This window comes from Hemitrygon akajei, chromosome 29 (genome assembly GCF_048418815.1).
Source record: "Hemitrygon akajei chromosome 29, sHemAka1.3, whole genome shotgun sequence".
Lineage (NCBI taxonomy): Eukaryota > Metazoa > Chordata > Chondrichthyes > Myliobatiformes > Dasyatidae > Hemitrygon > Hemitrygon akajei.
The window spans coordinates 48,119,539-48,141,080 of NC_133152.1; the positions used below are offsets into that span (position 1 = coordinate 48,119,539).

The 21,542-nt window shown below is 46.1% G+C and overlaps 1 protein-coding gene across 17 annotated transcripts in view; it reads left to right on the forward strand.

The window, feature by feature from the left end:
• LOC140718497 (polyhomeotic-like protein 2) overlaps positions 1-21,542 on the forward strand; it is a 257,941-nt gene that overhangs the window by 197,474 nt on the left and 38,925 nt on the right. For all 17 annotated transcript variants that reach the window (XR_012096706.1, XR_012096703.1, XR_012096702.1 and 14 more), the window contains one exon: positions 20,397-20,791. Coding sequence is in view for 11 of the 17 variants with exons in the window: in XM_073032384.1 (XP_072888485.1) it covers positions 20,397-20,791 (395 nt within the window). In the remaining 6 variants the exon portion in view is untranslated. The remainder of the gene's footprint in view (positions 1-20,396; positions 20,792-21,542) is intronic.

Genomic DNA, 21,542 nt, shown 5'->3' on the forward strand with positions numbered 1-21,542 from the left:
GATCCTTTCCATGTACTCTATACTTTTGAAGGAAGTGTGTGTAACTGTTCTTCACTCAAAAAAGGTTCCTTTCCCCTGGCAGTAAGGCTGATCACTAACCCACACCTCCACATCCCCAACCACCACTACTTTATCATTTCCTGTCAGAATCACCTTATGTACAGACACTCCTGTGCCTCGTGTCACTTTATGGTCATACAATCAATCTATGTATGTAATTTATTCTTATGTGTTTATATTTATTGCATTTTTTTATTATTGTGTTGTTTATCCTATTGTGATTTCTTTTCTCTGTGCTGCATCAGATCTGGAGTAACAATTATTTTGTTCCCCTTTATACCTGTGTATTGGAAATGACATTGAACAATCTTGAATCTGGAATTCAGGGAAACTCGCTAAGTGTTGCCTCCAACTTGAACTGTATCGTTCACACCTCCTTCCCAGCAGCCTGTCTGAGATCAACTTTCACCTCTCTCGTTCCATAAGCATAGGCATTTCTAAACAAAAATATATTTATTATAAATTCAAACCACTACAGTACTATTGTACAATCACATTACAAACAAAATGCAGAGAGAGTTTTCTCTAGTGTTGGAGTCTAGAACCAGAGGGCACAGACTCAGAATAGAGGGATATCCATTTAAAACAGAGATGAGGAGGAATTTCTTTAGCCAGAGGGTGATGAATCTGTGGAATTCATTGCTACTGACAGCTATGAAAGCCAAGTCATTGGATATATTTTAAGTGGAGGTTGTTAGGTTTTTGATTAGTCAGGGTGTCAAAGGTTACAGAAAGAAGGCATGAAAAGAGGGAAAATAAATCAGCTGTGATGGAGTGGTGGAGCAGACTCAATGGGCTGAGTGGCCTGATTCTGTACCTATAATGGTCTAAAAACCAGACACATCATGACTAACACAGACTAAACTAACACATTCAATCTTCTGGAATATGTTTTATGAATTGTTAATTTTTTGTGGTAATATTACGTTATGTGTTGTGTGTGAGTTATATGTACTCTATTATGCACCTTGGTCCAGGGTAAAATTGTTTTGTTTGGCAGTATACATGTATACAGTTCTCTCGTTTGACAGTATACATGTATACAGTTGTCTCGTTTGGCAGTATACATTAATACAGTTCTCTCGATTGACAGTATATATGTATACAGTTGTCTCGTTTGGCAGTATACATTAATACAGTTCTCTCGTTTGACAGTATACATGTATACAGTTATCTCGTTTGACAGTATACATGTATACAGTTCTCTCGTTTGACAGTATACATGTATACAGTTCTCTTGTTTGACAGTACATTAATACAGTTGTCTCGTTTGGCAGTATATACGTATACAGTTCTCTCGTTTGACAGTATACATGTATACAGTTGTCTCGTTTGACAGTATACATGTGTACAGTTCTCTCGTTTGACAGTATACATTAATACAGTTGTCTCGTTTGGCAGTATACATGTATACAGTTCTCTCATTTGACAGTATACATGTATACAGTTGTCTCGTTTGGCAGTATACATGTATACAGTTCTCTTGTTTGACAGTATACATTAATACAGTTGTCTTGTTTGGCAGTATACATGTATACAGTTGAATGAACTGAACTTGAACAAGGTCATCCTCATCAATGATGCTATCTATCCCCTAGGGTCTCATAACCCCTCTATGTTTCCCATGGGCACTGTGCATTCTTTTTCCACAGCTACCCGGGCACGGACATAACCCCTGAACATTGCCAGGCAGTCAACCCTCCGCTGCCCATCTCCAGGGCCCACGGAGCCCTCTGAGCCAGTCCCCGGAGCAGGTTAACTAGCACATCTGGAAGGGGGGGTATGATTTCTCACCAGGCTCACCATTTCTCTCTTGTCTGCGATGACAAATCACATATTTTTCCCAGGACTGAAATGTCTAATACCAGAGGGAATACATTTAAAGTGAGAGGGGGTAGGTTCAAAGGAGGTGTGAGGAGTGGCAATCTTTTTTTTACACATGGTGGGTGTCTAGAATGCACTGCCTGGGCTGGTGGTAGAGGCAGGTACATTTGGGATTTTGAATAGACATTTAGACAGGCACATGAGGGATATGGACATTGTGTAGGCAGAAGGGATTAGTTGGCCAATTGATCTCCAATTTGATTGGTTCAGCACAACATTGTGGGCCGAAGGGCCTGTTCTTGTGCTGGACTATTTGATGTTTTAAGACTCGCTGGCCTCACCGATGGCCGAGTCCCACACTGGAACAGTCTGGTGTTTCAGTGTTCTAAACCTCTGGCAGTGTTCCCCGGAGAATTTTGGATCCAGTTCTCCTCTTTAAGAAATGATTTCACTGGGGATTGATGCTTTGGCACAAATCATTTCTTCTGGGGATTATAGAATTAGTCTGTGATAATTCCCTTCTAATACCATTCTCTGGAGAATGCCACATTTCAGCTCAGCACCAAACGGCCCCAAATACAATACAGAACAGGACCTTCTGACCCAACAACCCGCATCGTCCAACAACTGTAGTCTAATCGCAGTGAAATGGACAATTTACAATGTCCAATTAACCTTCATACCGGCATGTTTGTGGACTGTGAAAGCAAACCAGAGCACCCGGAGGAAACCCATGCGTTCCCGTGGAAAACATACAAATTCCTTACAGAGGACACCGGAATTGAACTCTGAACTCTGAGCTCTTATAGTATTGTGCTAACCACTAAGCGACAGTGCTTCCACAAGCTGTGAGCCCTTTCATGTGTTCCAGTCAACCCAGAGCTGCAGTCACCTTGAATCCTGGAGCACTGAGGAGGGCAGATTGCCACACTGAAAGTGTGTGTGTGTGGGTAGTGGGGTTTGAAGTCTGGATCCTCGGCCAGTGATTTTATCTCCTGAGAGAAGTGGAGACACTTGTTAGACAGTTACCAGAAAACACTGCAGAATAATTGCTCTGATCCTCAGATTACTGGATACAGTCCCATTTTCTCTCTCCCTCCCCCCTCCCTTCCCTCCCCCTCCCCTCCTCCCTCTCTCCCCTCTCCCTCTCTCTCCTCTCCTTCTCTCTCCCCTCTCCCTCTCTCTCTCCCCCCCTCACTGTCTCTCCTCTCTCTCTCTCTTCTCCCTTCCTCCCCTCTCCCACTCTCTCTCTCCCGTCCCCCCTCCCCCTCTCTTTCCCCTCCCCCCCCCCCCCCCCCCGAACCCTCCACCCACTCTCCAGCTATAAGATTTGAATTTCGGGTAATTTATTTGTTCCGATCTCATTGAGTGTTTGTTAATTTGTTGTGCTGCCACAAACCAACAGATCTCATCACATACATCGGTGATAATAAACCTGATTCTGATTGTCAGCGCGCTACCTTTTTTTGGGATCTTGCTGTACATAGATTGTCTGTAATATTCCCTACAGTCCCCTTTGCCCCAGCGAATGAGTGGTACCAAACTGTCCCGGGGTTTGTCGAGGTGGTGAACCTGCAAAGCTGCCTTCTATTCCCCTTACCTACTGGTCAGTTACATTGTGACCAGGACAATGCATCAGCTGTAATGGGGTTCCTGGGCTGAGCGGGCTGGATACAGCAGGGTTTGTTCATTACACCGTGACCTGGACGGTACATCAGCTGTAATGAGGGTTCCTGGGCTGAGCGGGCTGGATACAGCAGGGTTTGTTCATTACACCGTGACCTGGACGGTACATCAGCTGTAATGGGGTTCCTGGGCTGAGCGGGCTGGATACAGCAGGGTTTGTTCATTACACCGTGACCTGGACGGTACATCAGCTGTAATGGGGGTTCCTGGGCTGAGCGGGCTGGATACAGCAGGGTTCGTTCATTACACCGTGATCTGGACGGTACATCAGCTGTAATGGGGGTTCCTGGGCTGAGCGGGCTGGATATAGCAGGATTCGTTCATTACATTGTGACCTGGACGATACATCAGCTGTAATGGGGGTTCCTGGGCTGAGCGGGCTGGATACAGCAGGGTTCATTCATTACACTGTGACCTGGATGGTGCATCAGCTGTAATGGGGGTTCCTGGGCTGAGCGGGCTGGATACAGCAGGATTCGTTCATTACACCGTGACCTGGACGGTACATCAGCTGTAATGGGGGTTCCTGGGCTGAGCGGGCTGGATATAGCAGGGTTCGTTCATTACACCGTGACCTGGATGGTACATCAGCTGTAATGGGGGTTCCTGGGCTGAGCGGGCTGGATACAGCAGGGTTCGTTCATTACACTGTGACCTGGACGGTACATCAGCTGTAATGGGGGTTCCTGGGCTGAGCGGGCTGGATACAGCAGGGTTCGTTCATTACACTGTGACCTGGATGGTGCATCAGCTGTAATGGGGGTTCCTGGGCTGAGCGGGCTGGATACAGCAAGGTTCGTTCATTACACTGTGACCTGGACGGTACATCAGCTGTAATGGGGTTCCTGGGTTGAGCGGGCTGGATACAGCAGGGTTCGTTCATTACACCGTGACCTGGACGGTACATCAGCTGTAATGGGGGTTCCTGGGCTGAGCGGGCTGGATACAGCAGGTTTCGTTCATTACATTGTGACCTGGACGATACATTAGCTGTAATGGGGGTTCCTGGGCTGAGCGGGCTGGATACAGCAAGTTTTGTTCATTACATTGTGACCTGGACGATACATTAGCTGTAATGGGGGTTCCTGGGTTGAGCGGGCTGGATACAGCAGGGTTCGTTCATTACACTGTGACCTGGATGGTGCATCAGCTGTAATGGGGGTTCCTGGGCTGAGCGGGCTGGATACAGCAGGGTTCGTTCATTACACTGTGACCTGGACGGTACATCAGCTGTAATGGGGGTTCCTGGGCTGAGCGGGCTGGATACAGCAGGGTTCGTTCATTACACTGTGACCTGGACGGTACATCAGCTGTAATGGGGGTTCCTGGGCTGAGCGGGCTGGATACAGCAGGTTTCGTTCATTACATTGTGACCTGGACGATACATTAGCTGTAATGGGGGTTCCTGGGCTGAGCGGGCTGGATACAGCAGGTTTCGTTCATTACATTGTGACCTGGACGATACATTAGCTGTAATGGGGGTTCCTGGGCTGAGCGGGCTGGATACAGCAGGGTTCGTTCATTACATTGTGACCTGGATGGTGCATCAGCTGTAATGGGGGTTCCTGGGCTGAGCGGGCTGGATACAGCAGGGTTCATTCATTACACTGTGACCTGGACGGTACATCAGCTGTAATGGGGGTTCCTGGGCTGAGCGGGCTGGATACAGCAGGGTTTGTTCCAAGAAGCCACAGTAACATAGCGGTTAACATGACATCCTTACAGCTCAGGGTTTGCAGTTCAAATCCAGCATCTTCAGTAAGCAGCTTGGTACACTCCTTCTTGTGAACCACATGGGTTTCCTGTGGGAGCTCTGCTTTCCTCCCACAGTCCAGAGACGTACTGGCTAGTAGGTTCATTGGTCATTGTAAATTGTCCCGTGATTAGGCAAGGGTTAAACTGGGCGGCGTGGAAGGGACTACTCAGTGCTGTACCTCTGAATATAAGTAAGTAAATAGACAAAATAGAACAGTACAACACAGAACAGGCCCTTCAGCCCATAATGTTGTACTGACATATATAAAACTACTCCACATTCATTTGAACCCTTCCCTCTGCACAGCCGCTAAACTTTCATCCATGTGCCTAAGAGTGTTTTAAATGTCTCTGCCTCCGCCATCACCCTGGCAACGCATCCCAGTCACATACCACTCTGTGTGAAAAAAAGTCTTGCCCGCCATCGAGCTCATCTACATGGAGCACTGTCACAGGAAAGCAGCATCCATCATCAGGGGTATTCTCCATCCACACCAGGGTCTCCTCTCGCTGCTGCCATCGGCCTCACCAGGTTCACAAACAGTTACTACCCCTCAATCATCAGACTCTTGAACTGGAGGCGGATAACTTCACTCAACTTCACCTGCCCTTTCACTGAACTGCTCCCACAACCAGTGGACTCACTTTTAATGACTACAACTATCTACCTCGATATTTATTGTGTATTTATTATTTTTTCTTTTTGTATTTACATAGTTTGTTGTCTTTTGCACATTGGTTGTTTCTCGTGTGCAGTTATTTCATTGACTCTGTTGTGTTTCTTTCTATTTATATGGTGACATATACTGTATATACTTTGATAATAAATTTCTCCTAAGCTTTCCTCCACTCACTTTAAAAGGCTGTCTTTTTCATTAACTACTGCCATCTTGCGAAAGAATCTCTGGCTGTCCAGTGAGAGAGAGATCTGCCCCTCTTACCCACTTGTACACCTCTGTCACCCTCCTTTGTTCCAAGGAGAAAAGCCCTGGATGGTTCATCTGTTGGTGTGTGGCTGTTAGACAGGTTTGGTTAACTGGGTGAGTTATTCCAAATCAGCATCAGGTTCATTATCACTAACATATCCCCTGTGATTTGTTGTTTTGTGGCAGCAGTACAGTGTAATACATAAAAAATCACTATAAGTTACAAAAAGAATGAATTTAAAAATAAATGAATAAACAGTGTTAAGAGAGGGTATAATAGTGAGGTAGTGTTCATGGGTTCGTGGACCAATCTGAAAAGTCGGGAAGAAGCTGTTCCTGAACTGCTGAGTGTGTGTTTTCAGGCTGCTGTACCTCCTCCCTGATGGTAGCAATGAGAAGAGGGCATGTCCTGGGTGATGGGGGACTTAATGATGGATGCCACCTTTCTAAGACATCGCCTTTTGGAGATGTCCTCAATATTGGGGAGGCTAGTGTCCATGATGGAACTGGCTGAGTTTACAACTTCTGCGGCTGTTTTCGATCCTGTGCAGTGCCCCCCCCCCCCCCACACCCATCCCAGACAGTTAGAATGCTCTCCATGGTACATCGACAGAAATTTGCTAAAGTGTTTGGTAACTTACCAAATTTTCTCAGACTCCTACATGGCCGAGTGTCAACAGCAGAGCAATCTGCGCCCACATCTCTTACCTCTGTGAATAATGCGGATGTTAAACAGCAGCATTATGTATGGGTCAGGGAGGAGGTGGGAGAACGTTGCCTTAGACTGTTTCTAAGGCAACCCGCACATTCAAAATGCTGAAGAAACTCAGCAGGTCAGGCAGCATCTATGGAGGGAAATAAACAGTCAATGTTTCAGGTCAAGGTACCCTTCAGGACTAGAAAGGAAGGGGAAAGATGCCAGAATATAAAGGTGGGGAAGGCCAAGGATGACAAGCTTGAAGATGATAGGTGAGACCAGGTAGGTGGTGGGGGGGGGGGGGGTGATGAAGTAATAAGCTGGGAGGTGATAGGTGGAAAAGGTAAAGTGCTAGAGAAGAAGGAATCTGATAGGAGAGGAGAGTGGAGGGGATAGGCAGGTGAGGAGAAGAGGTAAGGGGGCCAGAGTGAGGAATTGAAGAAGAAGGAAGGGGAAAGTGGAAGGAAATTACCCGAAGTTGGAGAAATCAATGTTGATGTCATCAGGTTGGAGGCTACCCAGGCAGAATTCCAAGTTTGTTGCTCCTCCACCATAAGAGTGGCCTCATCGTGGCAGAAGAGGAGGCCATGGACCAACATGTTGGATTGGGAATAGGGATTGGAATTGAAATGGTTGGCCACTGGGAATTCCTGCTTTTAGTCTGCTGGGACAGAGAGCTTGTCAAGGGCAGAAGCCGTTCAGGCTCCCAGCTCCCGGCTCTCATTCCTGTACAGACTTCCAGTGATCTATGACATGTTGTGTGAGGTGGGTGTTAATGGGGTTAACAGAACAGGAAAGATGCAGAACGGGTCAATTAATTCTGACTGGTGAATAATGAGAACACAAGATACCACAGGAGATCTGACTGACTAAAGAGCTCTTTAATCACCTACAAATGGCAGCAATGGAGAGTTGCGAGAATGTTCCCTTTTAGTTAGTGTAAACAGTCACTAATGCTAGTTGCCCTGGTTAGAAAGAAAGTGGTGACCATTTAACTTGCTGCAGAATTGAAGATGGGAGCCTCACTTACAGTATTTCAGAATGCTGTTTCTGGATTTCATCTCAGCGTTCAACACTATTGTCCCACAGACCTTAGAGTCATAGAAATGTACAGCACAGAAAAGGGCCCTTCAGCCCATCTAGTCCATGCCATTTAGACTGCCATCAATCTGCACCGGTATCATAGCCCTCCGTACCTTGGTGAATAAATTCCTACTCCCCGATCTGAATACACCACTGTGCAACTGGGTGTTGGACTTTCGAGCAAGCAGACCTCAGACAGGATCACAACTGATCCTCCCTCCCCATATTTGTCACTTCATGGGTGGGGGGGGTCAACCTATGTACATAAACTACCTTGCATATTTATATTTACTGTATTTTTATTTTTAATATTAGGTTATTTATCTTATTGTGTTTTTTTTGTGCTGCATCTGACCAGAGTTATAATTATTTTGTTCTCCATTACACTTGGGTGCTGGAAATGACATTTAAAAGTCCTGAACCTCGAATTTTGAATTTTGGTTGTATTTTGAGCTGCCGTGTTTCACTCGCCGTTCATTCAGTAATGATACTGTTTTCAGCTGAATGAGGTTTTGTAAACACTCCCATATGGTGTGGTAAGGCAGATCAACCTGCTCCCAGACACAGGAGATTCTGCAAATTCTGGAAATCTTGAGCAACACACACAGAACGCTGGAGAAACTCAGCAACATCAAAAGAGAGGAATTAAACAGTCAATGTTTTGGGCCAAGACCCTTCATCAGGACTGGAAAGGAAGGGTGAAGGTGCCAGAATTAAAAAGGTCGGGGGAAGGGAAGTAGGATAGCTAGAAGGTGATAGGTGAAGCTAGGTGGGTGGGAAAGATAAAGGGCTGGAGAGGAAGGATTCTGATAGGAGAGGAGAGGAGAGTAGACCATGGGAAAAAGGGAAGGAGGAGGGGACCCAGGAGGTGATGGACAGGTGAGGAGAAGAGAAGGGGTGAGAGGGGAACTAGAATAAAGAATGGAAAAAGAGAGAAGGGAGGGTAGGAGAAATGACTAGAAGTTGGAGAAATCGGTGTTCATGCCATCAGGTTGGAGGCTACCCAGATGGAATATAAGGTGCTGGTCCTCCATCCTGACAGTTGCTTTAGACACACCATTTCAGTGACTAAATGCTGAAATCTGAAGCACCCAGCCTTGTGCTGAAATAATTCAACGGGTCAGGCAGCGTCGTCAGGGGAATTTTACATCAAGGCTATTATTGGGAATTAACTAGGAGCTTGTCTGTGAGATGTTACTGAGGTGAAGCCTTCATGGATGGTGGAAGGACACCTCGATAGCCTAGCTGTTAGTGTGAGACTATTGCAGCTCGGGGTGTCAGAGTTCAGAGTCCAAAGACATACCGGTTAGTAGCTTGATTTGCCATTGTAAATTGTCCTGAGATTAGGTTAGGATTGAATTAGTGGGCTGCTGGGTGGCGTGGCTCAGTGGGCTAGAAAAGCTTATTCTGTGCTGAATCTTTAAATAAGTATAAAGATCTGAGTGACAAGCAAGGCCGTGACCTTGATCCCTGCTGTCCAGTCCATCAATCAGTGGCCTTGACTCCTGCTGTCCAGTCTATCAGTCAATGACCTTGACCCCTACTGTCCAGTCTATCAGTGTCCTTGATTCCTGGTGTCCAGTCTTTCAATCAATGGCCTTGACCCTTGCTGTGCGGTCTATCAGTGACCTTGACCCCTACTGTCCAGTCTATCAATTAATGGCCTTAACCCCTACAACCTTGTTGATTGTAGCAAGCTATGTATCCTTGTCACACTGTAGGGAAAACTGGCAGAATTCCAGCAAGTTTGGTTCAATTAATTTAAGAGCCACGACAGAGAATATTTTGTAAATTCAAGGTACATTGATAACAGCGACTGGAATGAATGGGTATCTGTCACTAAAAGTATGGATTTAGTTTGTGTCATGGAGCATTACAGCACAGAAACAGGCCCTTTGGCCCATCTAGTCCATGCCAAACTATTAATCTGCCTAGTCCTATAGACCTGCACCTGGTCCATAGCCCTCCATTCCCCTCCCATCCATATTCTTATCCAAACTTCGCTTAACTATTGAAAAGGAACCTGCATCCACCATTTCTGCTTTTTCCCCTCAGGTCGGGTGAGACTAGAAATAGATTCAGGGTGAAAGGTGAAATATTTAAAGGAAACGTGAGGGGGAATTTCTTCACTCAGAGGTGGTGAGAGTGTGGAACAAGCTGCCAGTGGAAGTGATGGATGCAAGTTCGATTTCAACATTTCAAAGTTCAAAGTCAATTTATTATCAAAGTGCCCAGAGATTCATTTTCCTGTGGGCATACTCAATAACTCGATGGAATAATAACCATAACAAAGCCAATGAAGTATCACCCAACTAGGGCATTCAATGAGGATGGAGAAGACAACAAACTACAAACAGAAAAAGAAAGAAAGAATAATAAATAAATAAGCAATAAATAATTGAGGATATGAGGTGAAGATTCCTGAAAGTGAGTCACTAGGTTGTGGAAACATTTTAATGATGGGGCAAGTGATGCTGAGTGAAGTTATCTCCTTTGGTTCAAGAGCCCGATGGTTGAGGGATAATAACTCTTCCTGAACCTGGTGGTGTGAGTCTTGAGACTCTTGACCTTTTTTCTGATGGCAGCAGTGAGAAGAGAGCATGGCCTGGATACTCATGATGGATGCTGCTTTCCTGAGACAGCATTTCATATTGATGTGCTCAATGGTTGGAGGACTTTACCGTGATGGACTAGACCATATCCATTACTTGTTGTAGGATCTTCTATTGGTGTTTCCATACCAGGCTGTGATGCAAATAATCAATACACTCTCCACCACACATCTATAGAAGTTTGTCAGAGTTTTAGATGTCATGTTAATCTTTGCAAACTCCTAAATAAGTAGAGGCATCAAAGATAAATTTGAATAAGTACATGGATGGGAGGGGTATGGGGGGATATGGTCTGGGTGTGGGTCGATGGGACTAGCAAAAAAATCAGGTCAGCATGGACTGGATGGGCCAAAGGGCTTGTTTCTGTGCTTTAGTTTCTGGGTCCACACCTTGGAAGGTATTGGAGGCTCACGTGGAGTTGCAAGTATGCATTCTGTGGTTCTGCCACCTCCCACACAGATGCTTGCAGACTGGTTTCTGCCACCTTTTTTTGAATAGACTAGATTACTGCAATGTGCTTTTTACTGGCGTCTATTGACAATCTGCAACTCGTTCAGGATGCCGCTGCTAAAAACCTGGATGAGGGAACAGATCATTCCCATACTAGCTGCTCTGCATTGGCTTCCTGTGCCTTTAAGAATTGATTTCAAAGTTCTCTTACTTATTTTTAAAGCTCTTAATGGTCTGGGACTGGACTGCATCATAGAATCGTTTTTGTTTTCTAATCCTGCTCGAGCTCTCAGGTCTTCTTCAGCTGGCCTCTTAAATTTAAACATCTCCCTCAGAAGATAATTGGCAGGTCAGCTTTTTTGAACCATGCTTCTAAACTGTGGGATCCCAGAATCCCTAAAACTATAAAGGATGCAGTCTCAGTTGACACTTTAGAACACCAGCTCAAAACCTATTTATTTAACCTGGCCTTAACTAAATCTTTTTGTCTTTTATTTTCATGTTTGCACTTTATCCCATTGAAAAACACTTTGAACTACATCATTTGTGTGAAAAGAGCTCTATAAATAAGTCATTATCATTATATATATAATTTATTTTATTATTATTATTACTACCTGCCATACAGCTGCGTGTATGCAGGCTGTGCTTACTACTACTGCCAGCTCAGCTTCTCCGGCAGTTACCATGTAGTTCAGGACAACACAGCCCCAGGTATCAACACTCTCCCCTGAGGTTCTGGATTCTCAACTCAGTACACCTTCCATCCTGCCGTGCTGCACTAACTGGTGCCATACTGTCTGAATCCTGGCCAGAACGTGATGAGAGGAAGGCAAATGCTTACAGTATCCCGGGGTCAGAATGCATTTATCAGCCAGAAGGCAACGTTTGCTCGTAATCATACTGCTGCTGTTGGCTGTGACAGTGACCTCTCCTGCAGGGTCTGCGGTGGGCCGAGCCACGTTCTGGGGCATCCTACGAGGGGAAGTGATAACAGCAGGGTCACTCTGCTTTCACCAGAGGTTGTGAAGGATGGAACATCATCCAAGCTCTCCACCGAGAAGGATCCAACCAAATTTCTACAAATACAAACTCGGCAAATTTCTACAGATTTACCATTCTAACTGGCTGGAATGGGGGTGGGGGGCGCACTGCACAGGATTGGGAAAAGCTGCAGAAAGTTGTAAACTCAGCCAGCTTTTTCATGGGCATCGAGGACATCTTCAAAAAGCGATGCCTCAAAAAAGCAGCATCCATCATTAAGGACTCCCATCACCCAGGACGTGCCCTCTTCTCATTGCTACCACTGAGGAGTACAGGACCATGAAGACATACACAACATTTCAGGAAGTTTCTTCCCCCCACCATCAGATTTCTGAGCGGACATTGTTGTAATTTTTATGTCTTGCACTGAACTGCTGTGCAAAACAACAAATTTCACAACATATGTCAGTGATTTAAAAAAACCTGAGTTTAGATTCAGAACTCCAGATTAGCAGCTGGAGATCAGGGTTTTGACATGGTGTGGACAAGTTTAGTCTAAGAGCTTTTTCCTAATAGATATGCCGTGGCTACGGCCCAATCTCATGAGCCTTCGGTGTCATCAGAAATTCCAGTGCCAACCCAGCATGCCCCCAGTGCTCGATAGAACAATACAGAACCCAGCAAGTCCTCTCCTCTCTCCAATTCCCCCACCCACACAGTCCTCATCTCCAGGACAGACCTCAGCCATGGGGCTGCCACTTCCGGACTTCTGATCAACCTTCAGACTCAATGCCTGGTGTAGCTGATGACAGGATCTTGAACTCTTGGCTTGCCGACTCACCCTCCCTCATGCCTTTTGCTGACATTGATGTCCGGTCCTGGGACATCGCTGGCCTTCGAGCCTGGAGCAGAGGCTTAGACCTCACCCTGACCTCTAGCTCCTCTCTGTCACAGGTAAAGCCCTCCCCACCATTGAGCACATTTACAAGGAACACTGCCACAAGAGAACATCCATCATCTAGGATCCCACCATCCAGGCCAGGCTCTCTTCTTGCTGCTGCCATCAGGAAGGAGGTATGGGAGCCTTAGGTCAGGAACAATTATTACCCCCCAATTATCAGGCTCTTGAACTAATGTGGATAACTTTACTCACCTCAGTCTGAAACAATTCCACAACCTGTAGACTCACTTTCAAGGACAACTCATGTTCTCAGTGTTACCTAACTTTTTTTTATTATTTACACATTTATCTTCTTTTGCACTTTGGTTGCTTGCAGGCCTTGTTTTTTGTATCTTTTTTTATTTTCCTCTAATTACCCACCAGAAACTGAACCTAGGGGTTATACATGGTGACATATAATACTTTGATAATAAATCTATTTTGAACTTCCAGTAACACTTTGTCAGCCTTTGTGTGTAGATTTTCATTGATTCTATTGTATTTCTTTGTTCTGATGCGAATGCCCGCAATAATATTAATCTCAGGGTTACATATATGTACTTTTAAATTTACTTTGAAGTTGTACTGTGATCTCCCGGTTCCTGTAACCTGTGCTCCAACAGCTGGAGGCTGCGTCCCGCGGGAATGCCCCCCCCCCCCCCCGTGGAATGCTAGCTGACGCTTGCATCTTAAACGGGGGGCGGATTCAATGAGATACACCCGATCTCCCTCAATCCTTTAAGTTAGTGGCGTGCGGGCCCTGAACTTTGGAATTTGCTGCCTCAACCTCTGCTCCCGAGAAGTCTCTTAAAACCTCTGATTTTTAGGCCATCTGTCCCCGCTATAATATTAAGAGGCTCGGTGTCAAATAACGGTTCTGTGAGCTGCCTTGGGAAATGTTATCACATGGAAGGTGCAGGGTATTGTTATTGAAACGTAGGGGGCGTCTCAGTGAGCATGCCCGGTGCTGGCGACACGAGCATCTTGCAGGTCTATGGAACCCGAATCAGATTTAATATCACCGGCATATGTCGTGAAATATGTTGTTTTCTGGTAGTAGTACATTGCAATACATAATCTTCAAATAAGAAATATATAAAGTGGTACAGAAAGTGAGCAAAATAGTGAGGTAGTGTTCATGGGTTCAATGTCCATTCAGAAATCTGATGGAAGAAGCTGTTCCTAAAACATTGAGTGTGTGTCTTCAGGCTCCTATACCTCCTCCTTGACGGTAACAATGAGAAGAGGGCATGTCCTGGGTGATAGGGGTCCTTAATGATGGATGCCTACTTTTGGGGGCATCGCCTGTTGAAGAGCTGGGGAGGCCAGTGCCCATAATAGATCTGGCTGAGTTTATAACTTTCGGCAGCTTTCTCCAGTCCTGTGCAGTGCCCCCACCCCACCCCCCCATACCACACAGCGATGTTAGAGTTAGCATGCTCTCCAGGGTTAGGTACATCTATAGAAATCTGCGAGTGTCTCCTCAAACTAGTGAAATGTAGCCGCCTTGTGTAAGTGCGTCAGTATGAAGCCAGCTATGGTTTTGTAGATGGGTAGAACAGGAACACAGAACCCCGCAACCCAAACCCAACAGCTCCAGAATGTGAAGGCACCCTAACCAAGTGTGCTGAGTGCAGCTGTATTGAAAGATAGTGGTGTTTAGTTAACTTCCTCACGCGTTGCGAAATGGTTCGCGTCTCACACTCTCGATATTTATTGCTTTACTCTGTATTTGCAGTTTTTGATGTCTTTGGCGTTGTTTGTCCTTTGTACGGGTTTTCACTGATTCCATTGTGTTTTGTATTTATTCGCTGTGCATGCCCACAAGAAAACGAATCCCGGCGACAAATATGTACTTTGATAATAAATTTACTTTGAACTTTGAGTGAAGCTAAATCCTCCGGGGCCGCTATCAGGCTCCCCACAAGGAATTCGGACTAATCCTGATTAACTCCAGAGATGGTATGGGCTCTGCCCCAGAGAGTTGTGAGGGAGTTCATACAGATTGGCTCTCGGGTTTCCGTGCGGAGAGAAAGCTTGTGGCCGCAAAAGGGTCAGAGGTTGCGAGGAAGTGGCCCGTGTCTGTGAGAGCCAAGAGCCGCTTGTGGCGGTGTGTTAGCGGCGGGGGCAGCCGATAGGACATCCGTTATTGTCCCCATGAACGTTGCCGTGACTTCCCAGGTGGCGTTCGGCTGCTGTAAAAGACTCGGATCGCGTTAGCGGCCGCGTTGCGTTGGAACTGCGTCCTCTGATGCTGAAACATAAGGTGCACTGCCGCCGGATTTCTTTGTGCGGGAGTTAAATGAATTTCCCCTCTCTCTCTCTAGAGTAGGATTACAGCTTCATGTTAAAGCGAGCGCTACAAGAAGCGGATTTTCTGATTAAGCGCGGTTGAACAATGGGTGCGACCCAGAGGGGAGGGACGGGAGGGGACACAAAGACGTGGGGGTGGGGGCTGCAACTGGTCGGCACATGGAGTTATGGGAGGGGATGTGGTAGAGCAGGTCACGACTCCCGCTGGCTGCTGCTTGTATCAGAGAATCGGCAGTGTTTACCCGGCGAGTGAGGCGCGGCAGCGGCCGTGTGTCCGCGCTGTAGGCCAGCTCCTGTCCGCAGGGAAGTTCCGCGCTCCGCCGGCCCACCGAGCAGCCCGACCCGCCGATGGAAAAGCTGATCGCTAACGACTACAGTCCGGTAACCACAGTGAAAAAACTGCGAGTCCTGCGAAAAGCTTTGTAGATTAGTTAGAGGGAGCTGTGTGTCTTTTTTTAAGCGGGGATTTGATTGAGCTTAACTTAAGCATAAAAGGACAGGTTTAATATCACTGGCATATGTCGTGGAATTGTTTAGCGGCAGCAGTACATTGCAATACATAATAAAAACTATAAATTACAATAAGTATATAAATATATACATAGTGCAAAAAGAGAGGGAAAACACCGAGGTAGTGTTCATGGGCTCACTGTTCATTCAGAAATCTGATGGCGGAGGGAAAGAAGCTGTGCTTGGGTGGATACAGGTCGCCGTATCTCTGAACAACGAAAGGACTGCATTGAAGTAATGTCCCGGGACGCTTGGCTACTGGTGAATTAATCTTTAAACCGTGGTGGCCACGATCGTTGTGGAGTGCGCCTAGTTCACCCAGCCCCTCTCCTCTGTCGTCCCACTGTCTGCTCCAGTGACTGGACTGTTGGAACACCCTCCTCCTCACCCCCCCCCCCCCCCGGTTTCTCCCACCTCCTCCAACCCATACTCCCTAATTTGCCTCTATTACCGCTGCCCACTGGACAATCGCAGAACATAAGTTTATAAAACTCTCGTTCCGCCGCAGGGTGAGCTGCCTTAACGGCGGATGTCCAGTGACACTCACATCTACTATGATGATGTGCTTTGAGAGGTTGGTCATGGTTAGAATCAACTCCTGCCTGAGCAAGGACCTGGACCCACTGCAGTTTGCCTATTGTTACAATAGATCTAGAGCGGACACGATCTCTTCGGCTCTTGGATCGCTCAGGTGATAGTAATACTTCTGTCAGGCTACGGTTCATTGATTACAGATCACCCTTCAACACAATCATAGCCTTAGTTCTAATCAACAAAGTCAAAAGCCTGGGCCTCTGTTCCTCCTTCTACAACCGGATCCTCGACTTCCTCACCGGTGGGAAGACCAGAGTCGTTGCAGATTGAATCATCAGATCAGTGCTGATGATCACTGCTGGCACACCTCTGAGATGAGTGCTTGCCCACTGCTCTACTCTCTAGATGCCCACGACTGCGTGGCGAGGCACAGCTCAAATGCCATCCATAAATTTTCTGACAACATGACTATTGTTGCCAGAATTTCAGATGGTGACGAGAAGGCGTGCAAGGGTAAGCTAGATCTGCTGGTTGAGTGGTGTCGCAGGAACAACCATGCACTCAACATCAGTAGACCAAGAACAAGGGAACACACTCCAGCCCTCATCGAGGGATCAGCAGGGGAAAGGGTGAGCAATTTCAAGTTCCTGGGTGTTAACATCTCCAGGATCTATCCTGGGCCCAGCATATCGATGCAGCTACAAAGAAGGCACGACAACGGAGTTTGTGGAGATTTGGTATGTCATCAAAGATACTTACAAATTTCTACAGATGTACCATGGACAGCATTCTAACCGGCTGCATCACTGTCGAGTACGGGAGGGGGTCCTTACACAGGATCAAAATAAGCTCTAGAAATTTGTAAACTCAGTCAGTGTCCTCAGCATCCAGGACAACTTCAAGGAGCAATGCCTCAAAAAAGAGGCATCCATCAGTAAGGATTACCACCATCCAGGACATGCCCTCTTCTCATTTCCACCATCAGGGAGGGAGTTCAGGAGCCTGAAGACACACACTCAACATTTCAGGAACAGCTTCTTCCCCTCTGCCATCAGATTTGTGAAAGGACAGTGAACCCATTAAACGCTACCTCACCACTTTCTGCACTACTTATTTGATTTAACGTATATCTTACTGTAATTTACAGTTTTTATTATGTATTGTAATGTAGTGCTGCTGCAAAACAACAAATTTCATGGTAGATGCCGGTTATATTAAAACTGATTCTGATCTGGAGTATAAGTTCTGGTCACCCCATTATAGGAGGGATGTTAGGCTTTGGAGAGGGTGCAGAAGAGGCTCACCAGAGAGGAGTTTGGATTAGAGGGCATGTACTATCACGAGATATCTGGGTTGTTTTCTCTAGAGCAACAGAGGCTGGGGGGAGATCTAATAGATGTTGATAAGATTGGGAGGCATAGATAGAGTAGACAGGCAGGATCTTTTTACAAGAGTTGAAATGTCTGATAGCAGAGGGCTTGCCTTTAAAGGTGAAAGGGGGAAATTTCAAAGGAGAAGTGAGGGGAAGGCTGTTTAGACAGAGTGGTGGGTACTTGAATGTGCTGCTTGGGGTGGTGAGAGAGGAAAAAATATTAGAGATTTTTATGAGTCGTTTAGATAGGCACATTAATGTGAGGAAAATGGAAGAGTATGGACAATTGTGTAAGTAAAAGATTAGTTTAGTTAGCCATTTGATCACTAATTTAGTTGTTCAGCACAGCAGTGTGGGTTGAAGGGCCTATTCCTGTGCCATTTACGTATTTCGTGCAATTTGTTTTACAATGTTTTACAATACCTAAAAGTAACTACAGTCTAAGTTTTTCTTAAATAGTGTAAAAAGACTGTAAAATACTGAGATAGTTTTCATGGGTTCACTGTCCATTCGGAAATCTGATGGTGGAGGGGAAGACGCTGTTCCTGAATCATTGAGAACAAGTCTGCAGGCTCCTGTTCCTCCTCCTGAGTGGTATCAATGAGAAAAGGCATTGTCCTGGCTGATCGGGGTTCATAACGAGGGATGCTGAGTTTACAACCCTCTGCAGTTTTCTCTGATCCTGTGCAGTATTCCCTCCATACCAGACGGTGATGCGACCAGTTAGAATGCTCTCCACCATACATCGTAGAAATTTGTTGCTGTGCTGTATCTCTAAATTTTTTTAAAAAATCAGCAAAATACTATGGGCCGAATGGCCTGTCCTGTGATCTGAGGCAGAGCTTCAGAGTAGAAGAGCAACCCTTTGGGAGAGAGATGAAGAGCCAGGGGGTGGTAAATCTGTGGAATTCATTGCCACAGACGGCTGTGGAGGCCAAGTCACCGGGTATATTTAAAGTGGAGTTTGACAGTCTGGATAGTCAGGGCATCGAAGGTTACAGGGAGAAGGCAGGAGAATGAGGTTGAGAGGGATAATAAATCAGCCATGATGGAATGACAGAATAGACTTGAGGGGCTGAATGGCCAGATTCTGGTCTGATACCTGTTATGCACTGGGCTGTATCCACCACTTCCTGCAGTTTTCTGTTTCTGGGCATTGGTGTTTCCATACCAGGCCGTGACATAGCCAGTCAGGATGCTCTGCACTGTCCATCTATAGAAGTTTGTCAAAGTTTTTGGTGTCATTCTGAATCTATGCAAACATCTAAGAAAGCAGGCGTTCTGCAGTGTACATGCTGGTCCAAGGGCATCATCGAGTATGATAATGCAAAGGAATTTAAAGTTGAAAGTTCAAAGTAAACTTACTACCAAAGTACATATATGTCACTATATACAACCCTGACATTCATTTTCTTGTGGGCATGCTCAGTAAATCCAAGAAACGTAATAGAATCAATCAAAGAATGCTCAGAGCAAGTGGACAATGACCCATTTGACCCATCGATTCTCTCCGTTACTTCATCGTGGCTGATCCAATTTTCCTCTCAGCCCCAATCTCCTGCCTTCTCCCTGTATCCCTTCATGCCCTGACCAATCAAGAATCTATCAACCTCACTAGGGTTGTAAATCCTGAGGTTCCTATACCTTCTTTCTGATGGCAGTAGCGAGAAGAGAGTATGACCTGGGTGGTGAGGGCCTTGAGAATGGATGCTGTTTTCCTGTGACTGCGCCCTATGTAGATGTGCTTATTGGTGGGGCTGGCTTTGCCTTTAATGGACAGGGCCGTATCCACAACCCTTACTAAAACCAGAGCAAGGATCAGTGTAATCTGAAGTCTTCACACCAGTTCCGAAGGATCACTGTGACCCTGTTTCATAAATGAAGAGAAAATCTGTTCTTGGTTCTCGATTTGGTGCAAGTCGTGGAGATATTCTAACACCATTGAGATATGCTGTTGTGATTGGGGGTTAAATCGGTACCACATTCTGATTGTGGGGTTAAATCAGTAACCCATTGTGATCACGGGGTTAAGTCAGTAACACATTGTGAACGGAGCTTAAATCAGTACCTTTGTTAAAAGAGGTTTAAATTGATACGCTTTTGTGAGCAGGGGTTTAAATCGATACCCTGTTGTGAACGGGGGGGGGGTTTAAATCAATACACTGTTCTGAGCAGGGGTTTAAATTGATACACTGTTGTGAATGGGGGTATAAATCAATACACTGTTGTGAGCGGGGTTTTAAATTGATACCCTGTTGTGAACGAGGGTTTAAATTGATACCGTTTGTGAACAGGGGTTTAAATCAATACCCTGTTGTGAACGATGGTGTTAAACCGCTTAAATTTTTTAAAATTTCAAGATACAGCAGGGAACAGGCTCGTCCAGCTGTTTGAACCGCTTGCCCAGCAACCCCCAATGTTAACACTAGCCTAACCACGGGCCTACAAGCCAGTGCATCTTTACCCTGTGGGAGGAAACTGGAGCACCCAGAGAAAAGCAACGCAATGCAGGGGGAGGACGTACAGACTCCTTCAGTGAATGTCGGAATTGAACTCTGAACTCCGACTCCCTGAGCTACAGTAGTGCTAAATAAGATGCCTGAATGGCTCATGCTGTTGACTGTGTTAACGTTGTGTTTTCTTCCTACAGCCTACACCCAGTTACAGCCACACCAGTTGATCCAACAACAGCAATTCCAGCTGCAGCAACAGCAGCAGAAACATCTGCAGCATCAGTTTGTGATCCAACAGCAACCGCCGCAGATCACGCCGAGGCAGCAACAGCCACAGCTCATCCACACCCCCGCCCAGCTCCAGAATCTGCAGCAGCAGCAGCCGGTGGCCTCCAGCGCAACGCCGCATGCACAGCACTGCCAGCCCGCCCTGCACCGCAAACAGCAGGGGCTCAGCGCCACGCCGCCGGCGCAGATCCCCGTCCTGCAGCCTGTGCCGCACAGCCAGCAGAGCCTGCAGCAGACGGACAGCCATGCGCTGGCACCACAGACCACTGCAGTGAACCTGCAGGTCCAGCCATCCGCACACGTGGTAAGGTGACCTCCTCCCAGCTGGCCAGTTCCCTCTCAAAGCACAGATTGGTAGGCATAGGTCACAGAACTTGGGACAGTACAGCCCTTTGGCCCACGATGATGTGTTGACCTTTTAACCTACTTTAAGATCGATCTAACTCTTCCCTCCCATATAGCCCTCCATTTTTCTATCATCCATGTGCCTCTCTAAGAGTCTTTTAAATGTCCCTCATGTATCTGCCTCTACAACCACCCCTAGCAGCAAATTCCACACAGCCACCACTCTCTCTGTAAAAACAACTGTTTTACCCCCTATACATTCCTCTAATCACCTTAAAATTATTCTTCCTCAATTTAGCCATTTCCACCCTGGGACAAATTCTCTAGCTGTCTACCTATCCATCTCTGTGCTTCCTCTCCAACATTCCTTCAATAAATATTTGATATAATAAAAATATGTGAATTGTAATCTCTTCAGATTACTGTTTACAGATTAAAATCACCGTGACACAAAGGTTAGAGGACTTGTAAACAGTGTCGTAGGTTCCAGCAGGACATTGACAAGATGTAGAGCTAAGCTGAGGTGTGGCAGATGGAGTTCATCATGGAAAAGTATGAAATGATTCATATAGAGAGTTACATGTAGGATTAACTCAGATTTCCTCCCGGTAGAGTGGCAGTGAAAATGAATGGGATGAGTTGGTACAACTGGGCTCAGCAACTATGATCATAAGATGTCAAGGTTTTTTGGCGAAGCCTATCAGCTTGTA